Here is a 22,581-nt window from a genome sequence, read left to right as displayed (position 1 = left end):
CCAGCATGGTATGACAAGGATGCTGACCAGCATTGGCCCTCCCTGCACTGCACAGGGTTGAGATGCTTCCCATTAAAACATGCAGAGAGAGGAGCATCTGTCTTGAACAAGGGATCTCCACATCCAAAGTGTCCTCCCAAGCAGCCATATTAATCATTTTTGCTTCCTTAGTGGGTAAGACCAGAAATGGCTGGAATGCTAGTAACACCCCAGACCTGATCAGATCATGTCACTTCAAATAAACTGCAAGGGAGGTTTCACCTACGTGAAGCTGAAGGACCAGAAGGTGATGCCCACGTGTCAGGGCTAATCTGCACCCACAGCACTTAGCCCCACAGCTTCCCCAGCCCAGCACAGCACCCTCAAGCTCTGACACAGCACCTGTCCTGCCTGCACAGGCAGTCTCCCCAGTCCAGAGTGCCTGAACTCATTTAGGAGCAGTATTGCCCTCCAGAGAATTTCTTTCTCTAGCAGGAAACTGGTGTGTGTGTGTGTGTGTGTGTGTGTGGAGGTAGGCAGGGGTAACCTGGGTGACCAAGAGCAAAAACTGACTGCAATGGTGCTGGAGAAGGATGCAAAGATGCAGCCCGCAAGGCAGCAGGAAGGCCAGGCAGAATGACTGGCTCCTCCCTGTGTCCCCACTGATATTTAAGATCACTCACAGCAGCCAGAAAGACCCCTTATCACCTACAGAGGCCACACATTAGGGGATGCAGAGTCCTGCTTCTGCACACATCTGTGCAAAGAACACATGAGAGACAGCTGGAACAGACGTGTGTGAGGGGAGCAGCAGGTGTGCACACCTTTGTACCAACAGAAACAAATCTCCAGAGACAAACTGCTTTTAGAAGATGCCACGAGGACATCAGTTGTTGTCTTATGCTCCTTTTCCAGGAGATCCTAGAGGAGAAATACAGGACTGCATGGTTAAAGGACTGAGACCTCCATAGATGAAAAATGAAGTGAAGGAACCAAAGCCTGTCTGTTGCTGGCTAATGCTCCTGAAACTGAATTACTAGCAAACAGCCAGAGGTGTGGAATGTGCCAAACACAACACAAGGTGCAGAAGCAGTCAGTCAATAAGGCCGAAAATACCTTGCCTGGGAACAGTTCCTGTCACAGCACTGGGACAATGAGCTCGCAGTACTTACAAAAGCAACAGGGTCGTTGCTCCGGGTCCCAACTATGCTGAACTTCTTCACATATGCGTTGTTTTTCAGCGCTTCTGCAAAAGCTTTTAGAGTTGGTATAGGAATATTCTGTGACAAGAAATGCAGAAATCATGTGTTAGGCCATCATCTGTATGCAATGAATATGCAATACATGTAAAAGATTCTCATCAAGGTCAAATCACCAAATGCACTGAAGTAATTCGGGAAGGGGTTGAAAAATGTTTTCACAAGTTTTCACTCTTGCTTATAACCAGCATGTTCTAAGGAGCATGGCAATGTCTTCATCCTATTTTGTGCTCTGCTAAAAGTTCACTGACTTGATTTGAGCCACATCTCTGCTCTTTAGTTGCCCAGAAACTCAGCTACCTAGGAACATGGGCATTGTGGGGATGCCTGTAACCAGGATCCGTGAGCCTACAGAGCACTGCTCCTGTGCTCTCTGGTAGGAATGGCAGCACTGAGAAACATTCATGTCACGTTCAGAAAATTTCCACCTACAGGAACTGATCCAGAAAGGCCTGAAATTATCTCCTCATAACACAAATCACAGACACCTCTGACTGCTTTATACAACACCTTACAGGCTATGTCTCAGCCCAGAAAAAAATCCATGCTGCTTTTTCTGAGTTCCTTCAAAATCAGTATTTTTCACTTATGAAGAAGAACTTTAGATACCCCTTTCAGATGTTCAAATTTTCACTAAAATTGTAAGTGGCATCCTCACATTGGATTTCTTGCCACACCATTTGATCCCACCATGTGGAATCATCTATACTCAAAGTCATCTACAGAGCCATAATACAGCACCCAGAAGCACAGCATCTCCACTGTCACTCCCCAGTTCTCCAAACCCCATCCCAAAGTCGTGAGTTCAACACACAAAAATAGTGCCTGCCTGCCCAATCCTTAGCCCTATGTCCTCAAGGGATGAGGTCACTAGCCCAAATCAAATAGTAAAAACAAAATAAAAATATTTTTGTTTTAGAAAGGTGTGGATAGCACAGCAAAAATGTCTTTGATGTGCACGAGCAGTTAACCGTGTTCTTGCTGTTTAGCTATGTCATCATTTAACAGACCCCTTAAAATAGAAGCTGTATTTTTTAGAGTATGTATGTGTCCCAAAGGCAACATAAGAAGTGGTGCTATGTCCTGACTTGCTTTCTACAAGAAGCAAAAGAGTCCACAGAAGGGATGATTGGATGATAGACAGAGTCACCTGCGTCAAGGGTGACTTCTTCATATTTTTATGGCATTTTTATGGATTGTGAAAGCTTTTTCCTCCCGCCATCTTATAATACACATCAACATTCCCTCCCCCAAATATGCCTAAGTCATTAAAGCAACCTAAAATGGCTTTAACCAGACAGCCAGTTTTGCGTGTCCCCAGACCACCCTTCACACAGCTCCGTTTTTCCAGGCACTTAGAGGGATCCTCCTGCTACCAACCCAGGCCTTTGTCCCACAGCAGGTAACAATCCATTCTGCTGCCCACAATGGAGAAAGGAAGCACTGGTGTTTCTTGTCTGGCTACATTCAGTGTGATGATACTGCTCTGTGCAGCAAAACAGTGCCTGCCTTCTGGGCATCAGAGTCTTGTTACTAGGAGAGGAGGGTAGAAAGGAACAAATACCATAATATTGTTAAGGTTGACTTCTTCCAGGTCAGGATCATTGCTTTGTATTCGTTTCAGGGTTTCCTCCACATCTGTTGAGTTTGGCTCCTCATCAGGAACTGGTTTGTACTGTGTGGGCTTAATTACACCTGCGAGTGAAAAGTGAGATGTGAAAATGGAAGCAGCCTGAGTAGCACTATCTTTTCTTTGAGTGTTTTCCTCCTCTTCCAGAAGACAGATGGAAGCATGACCTGACAAGCAGCCATGAGATGAGAAGCCACTCCACTGGGGCCCTGCAGCCCAGGTCAGCCCGTGCCTGCTGCTGTTGGTGTCCAGATGTGAGTGACACAAGGCACACTGCCTGCACAAGGCTGTCCCTTGGGTGGCACCGGGGAGGTGGCTGAGATCCCACTGCTGGCACAGGGCAGGGATGCACCAGAGATGGCCCCAGCCATCACAGGCTGCTCTGACATGCACAGCTTTACCCTTCAGCCTAAAAATAATCATCACTGCCTCCGCTGGCAGCTTCAAAGCCCAATACTGCTAATGTGAATCACTTACTGTTGAGGCCTTCTTTGTTCACAATGGTGCTGCTCCCCAGTGCCTCATAGTACTGCTGGTTACTCATCAAGGTGTGCATGCCAAGGATGGCTACAGAAACAGGAGAACAGGACTTATTGTAGGCTCCAGAGCCAGGAAAAGACTCTACAGCACACTACCATTTCCTGTGCAAGCATAAAAAACATACAAAGGGAGGACAATGCCCCTTAGCTGACATTAATATACAACAGTGCTCCAAATATACAACAGTGCTCCAATGTGCTTGCTTTTTTATTCCAGTATAGCCTGAGCCACAGGAGAAGAGGAACATCCTCTCATGGACAACAAACATTCAAAGCTTCCCAGTAACCTACCTGACTCAGCATCACACAAAAGTAATGGGAAGAAGACAGTAAAAAACTCAGAAAAATGCCTTAGGTAGGCTTTAGTAAAAGAGGCCCAGTGCAGCAGGAGCCTGCACATCCTCATCACCCTTGCTCACTGGGCACATGCCACATAATTCCCCAGCCCCGTTTTGGAGAAGAGCTGTGCCCCACATGGAGCCAAACCGACCCCAAGGCAGCAAGGGAGTGACTGTCACTTGCAGCACAGCAGTGCACGTTGTGTTTTCACTCAACAGCAGGCTGGAGTGCTGCACTTGGTACGCTTGTACCTTTGGAAGGTGATGTTGCGAGAAGCTAAAGCTCAGCTCTCTTGGTCAAAATGTAGAGAGTGGTGCTATGAACACCTTCAAATGCTGTCAGAGCCTAAAAGCCAAACTCAGCCAATTTGTGTCTCTCAGACTCCAGACTGCAAAGCCAATATGCTAATGCAAATTAAACCATGTCTGGGGGCTCTGGTGAACTTCCTGCAAATGACATCCAAGAAATCAGTGGCTTAGGAACTTTTGAGCAAAGGGTTTGTTTTGAAAAGTAACCCTGCTACACACAGAAAGATCAAGTTGAAAACAAATTGATTTTTGATCAATAACTTTTTTTTTTTAAAAAGCTATATGACTTTTTAAAGAAAAATGCAGACACATGAATATTTGTTGAAACAGACACATCTGAACAAGTCTTGATCTCTGAATAGACACAGTTGTGAAAACAATACATTTCTCCCTAAAATCCAAGCATGCCACCACAAAGGCACTCTTTAGACGTGGTTGGCACCAGTGTGTCACCACGTTCTGTTGCTTTGGCCAAGAAGGGCTGGAATTTGCAGGAGAAAGGTATCCTTGAAGCCTAGCACAAGAATAGGATCTGTTATGGTGACATGCTGCAATGTGATGTCACGTTCCATCCGGTAATATTGGGATTTAATTCCAATAGTGACAGCTCATCGTGACTCTGGGTTGCACAGACTGGACAGCCAGAAGCAAAGTGTCCCAGTGAACTTCCCCATGGCCACCAGCACATCACCAACTGGATCTCACAGAGCCAAGCAGTCTCCATGTGAAAGTCTGAGTGAGGCTGGGCTTCAAGTGTGATTGTTTGTATTTTAGCTCACCCTTTTCTCTGTCATTTTCTTGCAGATGGAATTTTCATGGGTGCAACACAGGTTGGAAAAGGAATTTTCAGGCTCAGCATTTTGGTAACTCAGACAATCCCCCAGTCACAGCTTATTTGGACAATGAAATCTCTCCAGCAGCCAGGAGTGTGAGTATCTGGACTGCAGAGGGAGGTAAGCATCTGCTGTCACAACCATGCATTTTGGGGGCTCAAGTTTGTGTTGTTAGACAAGAGGGACCCACTCTTTCTAAGTCTGGTGCTTATGGTGTGTTCTCCACAGGAACTCAGGCCGAACAAAGGCACCCCATTTCTGTCTCCCTCACCTGACCAAAGGCATGGGAGCCCTTCCAGGGCTACTGGGAGCCCCACTCCTGGCCTTGCCAAGGAAGGGATCCAACACACCGCAGCTCACAATGGTCCCTGCTAAACAGGCAGGAGCAAAATGAGCTCCTGCTAAATGAATCCTGCTAAGCAGGCAGGAGCAAGGCTGTCACTGTCAATATTGAGATTCCAGAACAGTTTGTATCACATCAGTACTCCTGCTCCCACTTAAGTGTATGCTCCCAGCAACTGTAGAACAAGCTGCCCTGAAGAGCTTTTCCATGGGACAATAATTGCTACACAGATCTGTAGCTTAGAAAGGCCGATTTTATAGGATAGAGCTTTACACGACTCAAGAATCAACAGCAAAAAAAGTTAAATCCAGGGATGCAATGCTTGGCCAGGGTACATATGTTTGGGAGCCTTAATGCAGAAACACATTTCTAAGCCAGAAGACGGTATTATTATGTAGAAGATGTCTAGTTGGTGCAGCTGCTCTACAGACTTTGTAAGTCTTACAGGCTTCCAGCAAGGACACTGCTAGGGAGTATGGAAACCTAAAGAGACAAAACTGGAAGAAGAAGCCAGTATCACTGAAATATACACTGACTGCTGGACCGGCAGAGCACATGTGAGCTTCATAAGGCATCATGGAGTGTCCATGTGTTCCTTTGGCCAAGGCAGGCCCTATCCCAAGCACAGAGCTAAGTCCACACTGTGGCCTTCAACAAGATACCAGTATTGTCATCTGACTGTCTGACCACACAAATCACAACAAACCCACTGCTTAAAATGTGTTGAAAAAGCTCCTTAACAAAGACCAGGCCTGAGTGACCACTGAAAGACTTCTACAACCTGGCAGATCCTTTACCAGGTTGCACAAGAAATCCACTGGGTCCGCTTGATTGTTTCCTAAGATTTGGTTTGAAGAAAGTTTTGCTCTTGAATGTACAGCCTGGAATTAGCAACAGTCAGTGATAGAGACAAAGGAAGAGATCAAACCACACACTGTTCCATACATAAACCCTTCTTCTTCCTCCTCATCTTTGGTCCCCACTCTTGATTAAATCACACAGGCTTAGAGTAATTTTTTAACAAATAAATGAATTCTGTCAGAACTGACAGTGTTTAGAGAAACAGCAAAAAGTGCAATAACTCATTTCCCACAAAAGAACAAAATAACCCCTAGAACTTGAACAACATTCACCCCTGATTACTGAGAAATTATTTTACCAGCAATGTCACAGAGTTCTGCATCAGAGGCATTAGCAAGGGCTTCCTCCAGTTCCGGCTCCAGAGTCACACTTTCCAAAACAGGATCCATCGGCTTCTGCTTGGGAATCCAAGCTTTTCCTATGAATGCAAAATGAGGTCACTCTCGGTATAAGCTACAGCACCCAGTCCACAGCTACCCTTGCAGATGCATTTCCATGCTGTGAGATTTGAAAAGTAGAAAGGACAGAGGGAGTACAAGAGAAAAATCATAGGAGAAACTGAATCCCTTTCCATCAGCTTGGTCTGAGTCCTGCTGCCCTGTGAAGGGGGAGGCCATGGGCAGCTGCAGAGCTCAGCCCTTTCAGCAGCACGGCACCCACGGAAACCCAGCAGCACACTGGAGCAGGATCACGGCTGTTCATAGCCCAGCACTCGGAAAGGCATGCACAGCCTGACCCTCACCTCTCTGAAGGCTGCACAAAAGGGGTGAAGGTTTGCCAGCACTCAAGAGAAGCTTGTCCCAGCGCTGGGCTGGATCAGTCCTGCCACCAAGACACCTCTTGCTGTTGTGCATGTTGGCAAGGCAGATGGCACATTAGTTACAAGAGGGTGGAAAGGAGGTGGTGGAAAGCTCTGGGAGCAAGTAGAGACAGCACTTAGTGAACATATGGGATGCAAGGAGGAGCAGGCTTAGGGCAGCTGGTCTAGCTCAACCCTATTGCAAAGAACATGCCAGATGGAGTCCCTGTGCTTTATCTCTCTGGGCTGCAGGAGGCCACAAAACAGACCTATTCCCTGCAACTCAAAGGTGCAAATCCACAGGTCCAGCTGGTAATGCAAGATTGTCATCTTAGCTGCTTGCCCATGGCCTTTTCCTGAGGGGGGTGCCCCCATAGACAGGAGGCTGGAGCTTTGGACGCAGTGGGCTCCCTGCCAGCCCCCATCCCACTGCTTGTGGCGCCCTCTGGACAAGCCACAGCGCCTTCTCTGCTGGGGCTGGCTGCATCCCAGGAGGAATGGGGCAGCAGACAGGGCTGGAGATGGCCCTGCCCAGCTGCTCCCAGCTCCTTGCTGCTCATGCTGCAATGGGCAGGAGATCCTTCTCGGAGAGGGAATGGGTCAGGTCTGGGATTTCTCAACATGGCATACACCTGTGACAGCCAAAAGAAAAGAGAGAGGCTTGTGATGCTTTAAGACTCCACAGCAGGGAGCAGTCTGCTGGGTAAATCCAGCATTGCTGGGACAGGTGCAGGAGGGCTCTGGGAATATTTTGGAGCAGTCCCCTCCCCTAAAATAGTCCTGGATCAGTGCAGAGATAGTGACTGCAAAAGGCCTGGCCCAGCATGCCAGTCAGGACTATTTTTGTCACCTCTCTGAAACCAGAGTCAGTGACACCAAAAGGGAGAAACAGTCCTGCTGCTCAGGGATATGCAGAAAGGGGCTAAATTTAGACTCAAGGAAGAAGCAACTGCACCTCAGGGTCCCCTGGGACAAAATGGAGGCTGCCACAAAGAGCCTTTTGTTCCTATCCTCTGCCTGCACATTGCTGCTCTGACAGAGAGAGCAGGAATCTGCCTCCTGAGACACAGCTGCTCTTGCAAAAATAGGCAGAGTGTCACGTGCCTGCACAGCCAGGCACCTTCTGGGTACTAAGCAGCAAAATGTCTGCCCTGGCTTGGTGTGGAGATCTGAAACCCCTGTCCCACCAGATGCATGGCTGGGCAAACTGTATGTACCCTCTGGTCAGTGCAACACCAGCAGGGAACAAGAGAAACAGAGCAAACTTAATTCTGCTGTCATGCAGTAACTCCTTCTGACACCTCAGTGACACCAGAATTTCTGGGGTTTAATTCTATTTTAATTTTAATTACCTAATTTCAGTCAATTTCTAAGTTTTAGAAAGTTTTGTATCTCAGTGGTGCTTCGTTACAAGACTGAACTTTAAATTAAACAGTGCATGCAAGATGACAACGCATGACATTTTATGTCGCAGTGTGCCAGGGACTGCACCTCCCATGGCCAACTAATAAATCACCCTCCAAACTTCAAACGTGGTGACTTATTTACAGCTTCATCATAGCTGTGGATATGTAATTTGCCATTTCTGGCTCACAGTTAATATAAGTCGTTTCTTCTCTCAACAGCGTGTTACAAATGAAAATACGCTTCATGCTTTTAAATTCTCAACAGACTGAAGTATGATGCTGGAGACTCAAAATGCTTGAAATACCTCTGTCTCCTGCAGAACACTGCTTCTACCTTTTAGGCTTGCCAGGTGGGTAAGCAACACTGGACTGGGGCACATCTGAAAGGTATCAAACCAGTCTTCCTGACAGTACTCAATTTACTCATTTACTTCTCTCAAGCACTACTTTAAAAAAAAAAATTAAATCTAAAAATACTGCCTCAGGTTTTGTTAAATGAACAGATTTTACACAAGCTCTTTTTAAGGCAGCCATGTTGGTCAGTAAGGAGGCACCTTTCAGAAAGACCCCCCAGGAAACATGTTGATATGCCCATATTTTCATGCATTATTTTTTCACACTGGACAACCAGATCTTCTGCTGCAGGGGAATCACGGTTCAGAGGGAGACACAACAGCTGAGAGAAGTTACTGAGAAGCTTCTGGAATGCAGAGGCAAGGACTGACCAGACCATGTTCCTTGTTAGATGATATTTGGAGTTCTAATGGGAGCAGGGAAGTCACTTGGATAATGAGTCGTATACAAGGAGAACAGCAAAAGATGCCAGAAGGAGAAGAAAAGCAAAGAGGCAGAGAAAAGCCCTGCTCACAGGCCTCAGGGCCATGCAGAGCAGGAGTGCAGCAGCCACTGCAGGGTATGGTGCAGGAAGACACAAACCTGCAGGAGACTGGCAAATAAGGCTGGAGTTGTCAAGAGATTATGAAAACTAGATGGGAACTGCTGGGCCTCATCACAGCTGCAGAGAGCTGTGGAGTTTCTCTACGGTGAGAAGCTCACAGAGTCAAAATGGAGAGTGAAAGGCAACAGTGAAACATGGAGCTTAACATGAGGAGCTCACAGAAGAACAGGGCAAGGAGGAACAGCAGAGAACAGAAGACAATTTCTTTCCAAGAACCTGATTCAGATGCATGGGGATGGGAGAAGGCTGCACAGTGGTACAACTTCTGTCCAGCACTTAACAACATATCAGGTGGTGCCCAAATCAGCCAGCACAGGGACCTCTTGGGCCCACCCCAGTTTATCAGCCAGCCTGGGCTGGGGCTAGGCAGCAGGGAGAGCAGATTCACCACCCCAGTAGTGTCAAGAAGAAGTTTTATTTACACAGATCAGACATAACCCTTCTGCTGTGCACCCACTATGCCTTCATTGTGATACACCCAGCACAGTGCAGAGGATTACCATACCTCTCTTTTCACCTGTGAAAGGAACCAAGTCTTCTCGGTCTTTAATGTCCTTTGCCTGCTTTTCTAGGTGGGCCATGAGTTCCTCCCTTTTGAAGGGGCCAGTTGGTGGCTTTTGTGTCTGGTCCCGCTGCCTGAGGCCTGCTGGCAACAGTGCATTCTAGACATGGAGGTGAGAAACACAGGTTATCTCTGCAGGCCACAATCCCCGTCCATCAAACACTCTCCCCTCTGCACTCCCCTCACTGCACCACTCTTCTTCCACAGGGCTGGACAGTTTGCTTCTCCTTGTGTCAAAGGTTATCTTCATCCAGCCCCACTCATTCCCACATCATCCAAGATACGTGATACTCCTTTCCCCCTTCAGTTTCAAATGCTGCCCAGTAGAGGTTTCTCTGCAACATCAGCTCCAGCCCTTTCTTTCTGGAATCTCTCAGCCACCTTCTACCCACTATATGAGTCTGTGCAGGTGCCCCCAGTGCTCCATGTGTCCCAAAAAGAATCAGTTCAGTTAAATCTCATGATCTTTCACAGAGCAGATCAGAGTTGTGGTGGTCTCTTCTGCCTTTTAGGATTCATCACAAAACTACAGAGAGGGTCTCACAGAGAAGATCACTCGGTTGCAGAGCAAAACCCCTGTGAACCCCAGGTTTTTTTCAAGCTGCCTCCTTGTTACTCAGTCACGTAAGCCTCCACGGGAAGTTGGTTTGTGCTTGACACATATGGCACGTAAACACCTGCTTATATTTAAATATAGAACAGCCTTAATGCAGTAAGTAAGACTATTCCCAGATTTGACACTAAGCATGTTCTTTAAAGCTTTACTGGATAGAAGTCAACATTTACTTTTTAAGACATCCAAGGTGATGCTGAACAACACGCTATGATTTTTCCATGCCTGCCTGATAAAAGTACTTCATTATAATTTATGTCTGTATCAGTAAAAAGCCTGGGAAGGAAAATTACTAACAGGAAGCAGTTGGAATCGAGCAACCCTGGAGGGCAAGAGAAGCGTGTGAATTGCACAAGCAGGGAGGCATAGGAGACAGCTTGCTTCCACAGACTTCATGTCGTGCAAAGCAACAATGCAATCTTCAAGCAGAATACACCTGCACTGACAGATGTCCATAATTATTTTACCTTTCTTCATCTTTCACAGAATGCTGCCTCACCCCGTGTCTTCTGAGGTAGCTGTTACCAGCCCATGAGCCCATACACTTAATCCCAGGAGCCAGCTTGCCAGCTCTCAAATATTTTCCTGCATTACAATTAAAAATACTGATGATGCAATCTACAGCACCCATCGTTTACTCCAGAAACACTAACTGCATGTTGCAGGAACAATTTCTCACTTGGCAGTGCCCGAGCTCCTCGAGTAACATTGGCGTACACCAGAGGCCAGCCAGTTGGCTCTGCACATCCCCTGCAACGGGGCAGTGCTGCTCCAAAAACCTTTCACCAGCTTGGCTCCAGCAGCCCCCATGTTTGCATATGTGCAGCTCCTGCTGATGCTAGGAGGTTGCTAAAAATAAACTGTCCCACTTTGCAAAACTCCAGGATTTGGATTTCTGCCTAAATGGATGAAAATATAGGCATTTGAAGTTTGTTACAAAAACCTCAAACCCAAAACACCAAAAAAACCCCAGAAAACCCTCAAACCAAGCAACCTGCAAAGCATTCCCTCCAAGGTGGCCTGCTTAGAAACAGAGATCCATTTTCCACAGGATTACTGCACTGCACCAGCCCTGGCTCATATTGCCGTGGCAAGTCACAGATGCTCATCACGTTGGGAAAAGGACAGAAAAACAGAAAAAAAGATACACATGTAGACTGTGCTTCCAACATCAAAAAATTCTTCTGTGTATCTGCATCCAGTGTCTTCTACTCTTGCTCCAAGTACAGGCTCTGCAAAGGATCCCACTGAAATACAGATTACTAATGCAGCCCACTCCCCCACAATTACTAAGATTCACAACCTAACATCTCAATTAAAAATTACTTACATCAGGATCCAGCTCTTCCAGTTCATTCTCTAACTTCCTGAGCTCCTCCTCTGTCAGAGCTCCAAGGATCTGATCTTCATCCAGGTCTCGGTATTTTTCTAGCTCCTTTCTGTAAGACATCTTAGAGGAGTCTCGTGGATCTCACTTCTATGCTGTGACAGAACCTGATATGAAAACAAGACATGTTAGCACTGAACACATGAAACATGATGCTGCAGCCTGCCTGGCTGGGGAGCACTGAACACTCCAGAGTTGGAGATTTGTGCTTAAAGCAAACTGATTTCAAAAGATTGCTCAGAGCCCCCCTTTCATATCCCACACACAGATGATCACCCAGGGAGGAGAGAGCAGCGCAGCTCCGGTAGCACACGGCCCCACCACGGATCCAGGGGACAGGACTAAGGAAGTTCTTGGTACAGGATCCTGGCTAGGGATGTCTTTCTGCAAGCAGTGCTAGATGTTAATGAAGCATCCTGGGCACTTATTTCTTTGAAGGACAATAAACTATAAGTCATGAAGCATTCAGCTCTCACTCATGTCCTTACAAGCCCCCAGTAACACTGCCCTGTACATGGCATTCCAGATAACATTGCTACTGGAGGGGAAAACAGATTTGTAGCACCACTGAGTACCTCTGAGCCCTGAAACCTCCACGAGGCTACAGTGCATGGCACTTCTTCCTGTATTTTAAAGCCGCAAGGAGATCAGGAAGTATTATCCACTCTGGTTCAGGAGGCTGCCAGTTAAATGTGCTATTTAGTGACCCACCTTTCCTTGGACAGCACATGTTTGCCCTGCTGCCAGCTAAGCAGCTGACCTGCGTGCTACTGCACGTTCTACACCAACCCTGCAAGAAGAGAAGTGAATGGTCTATCAGGACAATCCCTGCTGACCCCAAGGTTTGGCCCATGTCTCCTAATACAATGTGCCATACACAACCATATGCATGTAACTGGACCTCTGCAAGCAAAAAGACAGCAGAGGAAAAGGTACAATGTATTGAAAACATGCAGGTGGGTTAAAAGTACAGTCAGCATAACACACAAAAGCATATCCAACTCTGCTCTTTTGCTGACAGTCTCCTTCTGCTCCACAGCACTGCCTGTACATTTACTTTTTTTTTTGGCTCTGTTTTTGCAGAGAATATCAAGTCCTAGATAATTTAAAGTAACTTTTCTTAAAGTGTTGCTATTCTTTTATGTGACATTTACGTTAAAAATAGCAGCAAGGCCTGTGTATTTTTTAGGGAGCCAAACATCTTTTGAGTTTCTATAAATGGTCTCTTTTCAGCTCCTGTGGAACATCAGAGCCCTACCCTGAATCACATCTTCCAGCTTTGCTTGTCCCCTCCAGACAGATTATGCTCTTATGATCACTCTTCATTAGTGGAGAAGTTTCTTTATGCAAGTTACAACACAGCTGCTGTTCCAGATAGGAAAATTATCTTTAGCTTGGTCACAAAAGGGCACAGTAATGCACACATGCTTGCTCAACAGCAAGCCCTTAAATTTAGAAGCTGTCATCTTGTCAGACGTTTGGTTCCCCACTAGTGTGATGGCAATTCCTGCATCACTCACATTCCTGCCACTCGGCACTTAGGAAGCGCGAGGAGATGGTACCTTCTGGATGGGAGAAACAGCCCCTGAAAGTCCCTCAGTTTCTCTGGGAACTGAGAGGGTGAAAATCACCTTTCACTGGGCTGGTTTGCTCCAAGGAGCAGCCATCAGCCTGTAGGCACCGGAGCCAAGGACAGCCAGGAGGGTGGATGGAATCAGGAGCGGTGTGGCACAGTGGGTCTGGCTGAGTGGGGGAAGGAACACCACAGCCCTGTGCTTCACCAGCTCCCTACAGCCCTCAGTGCAGGGCTCCCTGTACTGCGAGGCTGGCAGGCAGCAGCCACACACCAGCCAGCCTACGAGCCGTGTCCCCAGCTCAGCCCCTGCAAGCACAGAGAAGGGCACAGCCTTTACTGCAGTTGCCCATGAACACTGAGGCAGGAAATCCTAGAATAGCAGCCTGGACTAGGATCTGGATATGTGCTGTGCTACTGCAGCCTTAGATAGCAGGGCATGAGCCACCACCAGCCCGGATTTCATATGCCATATGTAGTTTTGACCATTCTGCCATGGAAGGAGCTGGAACTAGGAGCAAGGAGAAAGGCAGGAGCAAGGAGAAATAACCCACCCCAGGCTGCTAAATTCCCTAAAATGGCTTAAAATACCCACACCTGCCACACAGAGAGCAATATCTTTCTACACGAGGACAACTATTCCCAGAGGCAGCCACAGACCATTCCCAGGAATGCAGGCAAGGCTGCAAGCAGGGGCCTGTCTGGGAGCAGAGTGCAGCCCCGCAGGGTGACCTTGTTGCCTCCCTCCAGAAGGACAGCGGTGTCAGCACTGAGAGGCAGGACAGACACTGGATGTCAGTGCACACAGGCAACGCTTCTGGAAAACGCCTCAGGTTTCAAAGCATCTTGCAGAGATATGAAGCCAAGACTGCATATAGAAAAGGCCCTGAGGGCTGAAGACAGGTGCAGAGCCTGCTGAAGCACAGCTGAAATCCCCGTGGAGAGAATTTAATTTCCTGCGTATCCCAAAGAGAAGTGTCAGGGGGCACAGTGCCTTCCCAGACTGCTGGTGCAGCCGGACGGTGCCGGCACCTCGCACATTTCCCATGGAGAGCACGCTGAGAGGGCTGCTCATGGAGAGGAGCAGCCTTGCCCGTGGCAGCGGGACATTCTGTACCGCTCCCCTGCCCGCAGGACCAGCTGCTCAGCTCCGTCTCCTCCTGCACAGCCGCCAGGACCTGTGTGTTCGCTGGCGCTCCCTTATCTCCACATCCCAGGCCTCTTCTAACCTATCTTGCTAATGAGTGCTGGGAGAAAAACCAAACCAGCCCACATGCTGTAAATGGAAGAGGGCTTTGAACTGCCAGTGATAAGAAAGCAGGTAAATTCTGCCTAAGTGAAATTGTTTTCGTTTGTACAGAGTACAACCCACCACTACAAAACGATTCTCCCTGACTTGTGCCAGAGTACAAGCATGGTTTAACACAGGTTCCACCTTCACCTCGGCTCAAACTAAACAAGAAGATCCTTCAGTACAACTTGAGTTCTCACTCTTTTTCATTAACCCTATCACTCTTCATTCAGTCAGCTAAGGAAGGCATCACAAAATAATACAAGTGCAATATACACATACTGAACAGAACTGACACTGTTGCAACTTTAGGTCCTCAAAAAATTGAAATTCATATAGATTACAAAGATAGCAAGACATTAAGCCTCTTTGTTCAAAGTACTTGTCAGTCACACTGGAAGACAGTCCAAGCACTTGCACTTAATAAGTCAGAGCAGCACATAGGCTGGAATGCACAACAATCATTAAAACTATTAAAGGAGAAAAATTGAATTCGCTGGGAGATAATAAAAGGTCATCTACAGGAAAGACTGTTCTCATCATGAATATGGGAACACAAAACCAAACCAAACAAAACAACATTGCTGATCATGAAGGGGATAGAACAGTTCCCTTCCGAAGGGTTCAAAATGCTGGGCAAACAAATGGATGCTGAAAATAAGTGAAAATGAAAAGCATCCTGTACAACACTGGAAATAATCCTTTCACAGTGCTTTGCACTGGTACAGCCCCCTGCAGCACCATGACCTTTTTGGGGTGCTGAAACCTGAGAGCAGCACTGACATCTGCACAGGGAAGCGGTGGAAATCCATCCAGGAAAGCGGCCCACGTGGCCCACAGCTTCACCACCATCCGAGGGCACGCATCAATCAGTGCTTGGCTGTGCTCCTCAGGTGGACGAGAGGGAGGGCAGAAGCAGGGCAGCACTGGGCTCAGGCTACAGCAGGGTCTGCTGGATTATCCCCCTGTGATCTGACAGCGCCAGGAAAAAGTGAGGATAGGGAGAACTGGGTAAAGTGACAGGAACAGCAGCAAGACAAATTTCAAGAAAACACAGAAATGTCACAGTGGAAGCCACACATGCTGTGTGAGGCCTGCTGTGTGTGACACACCTGGCGCACCCCTGGTGCACCCCACGACACACCTGGCACATGAAGTGTGACACACCTGGCGCACGCTGTGCCGGGCAGCCCAGCGCCTCCCCGCGCAACCTCCCGCATGTGCCAGCATGCCAGCAGCAGGACAGCACAGGACAGAAAGCACTGCCCTCCACCAAAACACAGGGAGGAGGAGCAGCTAAGCTCAGCCGGGGTGCGGGGCTTTCCAGGAATACATTCCATTGTCAGCCCAGCCAGCCCTGGCTCGGGGGTCTGCGCAGGCAGCACCGTGCCCAAGGCTTGGCCCGTGGGAGGGTTTGGGGCATCCCTGGCCACCACTGCACCCAACAACCACCAGAGGCAGAGGACAGGAGTTCTGCGTACTCTGCCACGCAATGAGAGCCATGTCCGAAAAAAATTAACATCCTCGCCCCAGACAGCCCATGAATCTACCACAAAACCTCTTCTGTGCTCTGAAATGTGAAAGCAGAGCATGGGGCTTGGGTTCTGGGATAAGGAGGTAGCCAAGCATGACCAGCATAGCAATTGATTCCTGAAAAAACTGCCAAGTTTGAAGACAGAAATCTTTTCAGGATGAAAGCTGTATTCAAGGAGCAGTGAAGGCAGGAATTCATATCATGAGGGATGGCTTGAAAACTGTTCCTGTTTGACTCACACGGGGTTTTGATTTATGAGATTTTTTTTTTACAGCTTAAGTATAAATCTGAGTCAAAGTTCAGAATTATTGTTTTGCAGTATAAAAATAACAAACCAATATCAACCATCCCCCCTATAGTTGCTACAATAATTTTATTTTCCTTTCCTTGCAGCATAACTTAAAAGATAAATGCTAGTGTCTGGGGTGTTTTTTGACGGAGTGTGAGTTTTTTGACCTCAAGTGACCATTTCCTATAAATTCAAGAGAAACCAGGTGCTTTCTGTGCATACACTTAAATCTCAGTGAGTCACCCAGGTGCAGATCCAAGATGCATGCTGTACGGATGAGAAGAACAAATAATCTCCAGCTTTTTTCTAAACCAAAACTGTGTTCTTATGTGGTCAGTCCTTATGTGGTGACAAACCTTAAAGCCAGTAGTGAACCTTAATGAAATCTCATGCAGGACTCAGACCCTTATTCCTTGGGAAGCTGCACACGTGTGCAAAGGGTCTGTCAGCCCAGAGATCTCTGCAGTGAGGGAGAGCTGGGGCACTTGCACAGTGGGCTAAGGCCACGTGGGGTTACCAGAAGCACTCGGAGAAGGGGTAGCTGTTACACATGTAGTGCTGCAGCAGGCATGGTGGGGATGTAGAGAAGAAGGAAATCAATCCACCAAAAAGTTAATCTCTGCTGATTCTCTCCTCCTGGGACAATTTTCAAACCCTGAGCTTGCATCCCAACATAATTGGGTGCTGATGACTCCATGGGCAACTCTGCTTTTTGAGTCACTGGGCAACCAGACATAACCAGCTCCCTGCAGTTTCAAAACCTGACCAACAAATTATGGCCAGATCCAGCAGCAATGAAGGGAAAGATGCACATCAGCTCCTACCAAGACCACATCTAAAAACGTGATCTATGTGAATTGTGCAAAACCCAGTAGGAAATCAGAGCAGAGCAGAGGAGGAGTTGGATCCATCCCCAGTGTCACCACACAGCCACACACAGCAGAACTCTTCACTGGTGGGTGCTTGTGACCACGGTTCACCCTGCCCACGAGGGGAATTGTGTGGTACAGGTACCGTGCTGGTACAGGTGTGCCTCCTCCCAGCGCACAGGTACCAACATCACACCTCAACCCCACAGTCCCTTCTCTCACAGACACTACCAGCGCCCAGTGGTGGCTCTGCAAGTGACTACATGCCCTGCACGTGAGTTACAGACCCTCATAAGTTTCCTCCACTTCAAATGTACATTGTTCCTCTTAAAATGAAAGGAAGATAAATGCCTAAGACCAGTCCCTTAACGGCTGCACATTTCTGTAGACTCCTTTCCAAGTGGATCTCATTTTCTAGTCAGAGAGGAAAGCATCATTTTAACAAGCCATAAACACACACCCAGGCTGCAGCATCAAGTACTGTTGGCCTGTCTGGGCCCTGCATCACCACCTGGAATGTACAAGATGATGAAAACTTTAGTTAAAGCTACAAAAGACTTTCGATAGACTCTGCCCTGGGCTTGGAGTCGAAGCTGCATTAGAAAGGGTCTAGCCAGGAGATTCACATGGGAGACCCAAAGGAGACCCTCTGCTTAGCACCACTGAGATGTAGATGGATGCTGCATGCAATTTGAGGTCCTCTAGTAGAACACAGGTCTTTCCAAGCTGAACAAGCAAAAGGAATTGGACTTATTCAGCCTGGAGAGAGGAAGGCTGCAGAGGTAGCCAACTGCAGTCAGCAACAGGCTGCCTAAATGGAAATTATTTTTAAAGAAGAAAAAACACAAATTTGTGTCCTGGATGAGGAGAGTGGACAGAGAAAAGAGAGGGGATGCTCCAGACAGTGAGAAGCTCTGCCATATCAGATGCAGAAAGCAGAGCACACACTCTCATTGCTCCAGAAAAGTCAGCCATCAACAAGAAAGACTGAGGCACTCTCAGCCTCTCTGCAAGAGGCTCATTCTTAAGGAAATCCAACAGCCAATCTGCTGTCCCTTCAGGGAACTGAAACTTCTCCAAGGAAGATCTAGGCTTCCTCCCAACAAGCAGCTGTTAATCTAAGACATCCTGAATTCATATTTGAAGGAAACATCTGGAAGAAAGGATTTTGAATCTATCAAAGCACATGACTTGTGACTCTTGCAGCGACATACCAGCCATGCAGAACACGTAACACTATCTACAGCTACCGTCACCATCCAACCCCTGCAGCAGGGAAGTTCAATAGGCCATGGGCAAGACCTACTGACGGTACAGCTTCACTCCCATGGATATCCTCATGTCAGAGCTGACAGTCCCATCCTTGACAGCTCCACAGCAAATACCGTGTTGTCATGCACACACCAGGGAAGGCTCCTTGCGCTCAAGCTAAGTAACCTGTCCCTTTGTCCACTAGTGCTGAGGAAAGTCTCACACTGCTTTCACTCTCCTCAGTCTTCTCAGCTCACCCAGCTCCTAACCCAATATCCAGAAACTCCTGTATCTCCTGGCTCTCCTCTTGTCAATAGCCCTGCAGCCCGCAAGCCACACAACTCAATACTGGTGCTCACCAAGTGCTCTTTCTCATCAGCAAATAGCCTGGATGTTTGGTGACCAGGCCAAGATCTAACAAAGCCTGAACACAAAGCATCCCAGCTGTATCTCCCCCACTTCATATATTTTTAAGACACACTTGTAAACACAGTTATGTGTTCTCCTATTTGGGGTGAGGTTGTCTCATGCACCTGGCATGCACTGAGTTGCTTAATTACTAATCCCTGCGAAAAGCATGTGGGCACACTTGAGTCATTAGTGACACTCTGCACTCAGTTCCTGCTCTGTAACTTGAACCCTTCCACTTGGAAGCCTCACAGCCATCACAGTCTCTGGAAACTGATCCTGGGTTTCTTTCCTGAGTTGCTCTTAGCCCTCGGATGGACACCTCTGTTTCTGTGGAACACTCTGGTTTTGCATGGTGAACACTGGAGCAGAAAGGCTCCTGTCCTGCACTGGGCAGTGCCTCAGATCCTCAGGTGGGCAATGGCCATGTCCTGTGAAGCAGCCCTGCCAGAGAGCCAGAGCCAAAGCATAGAGTGCTGCTAGTAACACACGAATGCCTGCACATCCCAAGCCCACCCTGCTGCTAGTGTGGCTGAAGCACAGGGAACGGCAGGGAGCTGCCCCACCAAGGTGCAGCTAATCAGCCCCAGACAGGCTGATGCTCAATTAACACCGAAGCCAAATGGGCGCTGTTCCAGCAGCAGTGAGTGTGCAGTGAACAATGTGCACCAAACCTGAGCGAGGTATTAACAGAGGAAAGATCCTCACACCATCGTGCCAGGCCTGCAGAAGCAAAGAAACCAGCTCCAACTGGGAGAGCTACCAAGCTGCACAGAACCTGCATGGGAGAGAGCTCTGGGGGAGCCCACTGCTACCTTGCCTCCAAGCTTTCCCCAGGCTGCTCCCAGTCAGAGTGTCCTGGGATGTATAGACTTTGGTCTGACCCAGGATAACCTCTGTTATGTGTTTATCTCATTCACCATGAACAAGTGGGAAGGATTCCCTCCGAGGAGGGTGATGCAGCTCTAAGGCAAGGTTTCAGGAAGGGGGGGAATCTCCATCTTTGGGGATTTGCAGACACAGGCCATATGAAGCCAGAACCTCCCTATCTGAGGAGGGGTCTGCTGGGAGCTGGGGATGGGCTGGAGAGCCACAGAGCCTCCCATGGTGCTGCCTCCATGTGCCCAAGAACATGGGGCCATTTAGCACCACAGTCACGGAACACAACTTTCTGTCCTGTCTCTCCCAAGAGCCTGGTCAAGGCTTCACTTTTATCAAGTGAAGACATTTTGTCTACAGGTCTCCGCCTGACCAAAGGAGTGAGTCTTGCTAGCTCATGACGTGCAAATGACTGTCAGCTATTGAGGAAAAAAATCAGAAGGCAGATCACAGTTTCCTTCCCCCTAGCTGTGCTTTCACGAAAACTCCACACACCTGAAAAACAGTGAAGCAGCACACAGAAAAGTACAACAATTCACCTGCAAGCACTACATTTAGTAGCACATTGCTCTGGGGAATAGGAGCTACACATCTGGCAACAGAGGACTGGTGCTTCTTACAAAGGGTTAATTCAGGATCTTCTGTAAAGATAAATCAAATGGTCCTTTGGGTGAATGAAAGTGAAACTCGAGCAAAGAAAGTCAGTAGTGAGATAGACCAGACTGTTCCCATATCTGTTTGGCTTTCCCAAATACAGTAAGGGGGTGGGGGGGAGCAACATATTTCCAATATTATGCAAAACCACAGTATCTGGAGAAAAGGCAGCAGACCATCAGAGCTGAGAAGTGTGTGAAGAACAAGATGAGTCAGGCTGGGAAACAATGCAGTGCAGAAGGAGGGGTGGGAGAAGAGCCCTGACAGGGGGAAAACAGAGACTTTGAAATGAGAAGCAGTGAGCCTGTGAGGCAGTGTGCTGGTTGGAATATCCAGCCGTGTGTACATTAGGGCAACAGGTACAGACGCTGTCAGGAGGCAGTGCTGCAAAAGGAATTTGGCTTTTGCAGTGTTGGCAAGACAGTGCTTGGCTTCCATGTTGTAGCCCAGCTCTTCCTTTCAAGAGGGCAAAAGAGCTCACTACTGTGACCTGAAGCAGGGGTTCCATGCCCAAAAAGCTTGTCCAGTATTTGCTCTGAGAAAAGGTGCCACCTCTCAGCACAAATCTGGACGAGAAACGAGGAAGTCACTCTTTACTGCTGCATGATCTGACAGTTCACACATAAGAAAGGGATTAAAAAACAAATTAAAAAACCACTTAAAACCAACTTCAGTCACATGGCTGAACACACTTGTTGGGCTCAAGGCCCAACATACAAGGAAAGATGTAAAGCAAGTAGGAAGGACCTCCACATAAGGGGAGAGCAGCTGGCTCTGAAGGGAGGCAGAGGGCTATGGATTCTGCCCAACAAACCATCCATGACTATTTAAAAAGCAGAGGGCAACAGATGAGCACAGAGTGAGGGCAGAAGCTGTGTCCATCTGAGTAAAGAAAGCTTATCTTTAGGATAGGCAATGCTTTTCAAGGCAGTGACTATTTCAAGCTGGAGAAAGCCAGGCCAAGGCAAATACAACAAACGGCCCCAAGGAACCTTCCCCCCTGCTAATTTCCACTATTCTCTTACAAAAGCAGCACAGCTTTCTAGCGATTCATTGTCTGGAAAACCATCTCCTAGAAGGGCTCCCTGGATTACAAGCGCAAGCAAAACCAGTAAAGAAGAGCTCTCGGTGCCCTCTGCAAGCCGCTCAGCGCCGTGCAGAGCCCTCTCCTCCCACCGTGCCAGCACTCCCGATCCCCGCCGGGATTTGCCGCGGACACGCGTGAGGGCCGCCGGCCGCCTGCCATCCGTCCGTCCGTCCGTCCATGCCAGCGCCTCCGCCGCGGGCCTCCGCCCGCCCGCCGGGGGCACGGCCGCTCCGTGCCCGGGGATCCCCTCCTGCCCGAGCCCCGGACACCGCCTGCTCGAACCCGGGGTCCCCGCCTGCCCGAGCCCCGGGCTCCCCGGCAGCAGCACGCCCGCCGCCGGCTCCGCGCATCCCGGCTCCGCGCTCCCACCTGCGGGCACGGCTCCCGGCAGGCAGGCGAGTGTGCCGGCAGGCAGGCAGGCAGGCACGGCGACCCATCGCCCAAGCCGTTCCCTTTCCTGCGCTGCCCGCACCGCAGCAGCGCCCGCTATTTCTGTCGAGCCGGGGGCGCCGGGTGCCGGCCAAATGTTGTGCCACGATACGGGCCGGGCCCGCCGCCCCTTCGCTCGCTTACCGCACCCGTGCGCCGTGCCGTGCCGTGCCGTGCCGAGCCGAGCCAGGGCGGCTCGTCCTGGCCGCGCCGGCTCCGCCGCTGCCGGGGGCGGGGGTCCGGGCCGGCCGCGGCCCCGGGCCGGCCGTCACTCAGCGGGGGCCGGCCCGCCGCCCCTCCCGGCCCAGAACAGCTGCGCCCAGCCCGGCCCCCGCCCCGGGCCCCGGCTGGGTCGGCCCTTACCCTCCGCCGCGCTCGGGATGGCGAGCGCGCTCCTTCTATCCCCGGGGCAGCTGCGGGGCGCTGCGGAGGGTGGCGGCAAGAGCAGCATTTGTTTCCAGAGGGTCTTTCCTGCTTTTTAACGGGTCAGACACGCTGGAG

At 49.0% G+C, this 22,581-nt stretch overlaps 1 protein-coding gene across 3 annotated transcripts in view; it reads right to left on the bottom strand.

Annotated features, from left to right (window-relative positions):
* TMOD1 (tropomodulin 1) overlaps positions 1–22,581 on the bottom strand; it is a 26,736-nt gene extending 4,155 nt beyond the window's left edge. The window contains exons 1-7 of one of the 3 annotated variants that reach the window (XM_005492693.4): positions 22,444–22,581; positions 11,760–11,923; positions 9,760–9,916; positions 6,390–6,509; positions 3,346–3,435; positions 2,803–2,933; positions 1,152–1,259 (exon numbers count right to left, since the gene is read on the bottom strand). In XM_005492693.4, the coding sequence (XP_005492750.1) occupies positions 1,152–1,259; positions 2,803–2,933; positions 3,346–3,435; positions 6,390–6,509; positions 9,760–9,916; positions 11,760–11,879 (726 nt within the window). In that variant the 5' untranslated portion in view covers positions 11,880–11,923; positions 22,444–22,581. Of the gene's footprint in view, positions 1–1,151; positions 1,260–2,802; positions 2,934–3,345; positions 3,436–6,389; positions 6,510–9,759; positions 9,917–11,759; positions 11,924–22,020; positions 22,163–22,224; positions 22,369–22,443 lie in introns of those variants that run through there. The other 2 variants (XM_005492692.4, XM_005492694.4) reach the window with 2 other exon arrangements.

The sequence above is a fragment of the Zonotrichia albicollis genome, chromosome Z (genome assembly GCF_047830755.1).
Source record: "Zonotrichia albicollis isolate bZonAlb1 chromosome Z, bZonAlb1.hap1, whole genome shotgun sequence".
NCBI lineage: Eukaryota > Metazoa > Chordata > Aves > Passeriformes > Passerellidae > Zonotrichia > Zonotrichia albicollis.
This window is presented reverse-complemented; position numbering and strand designations above follow the sequence as displayed.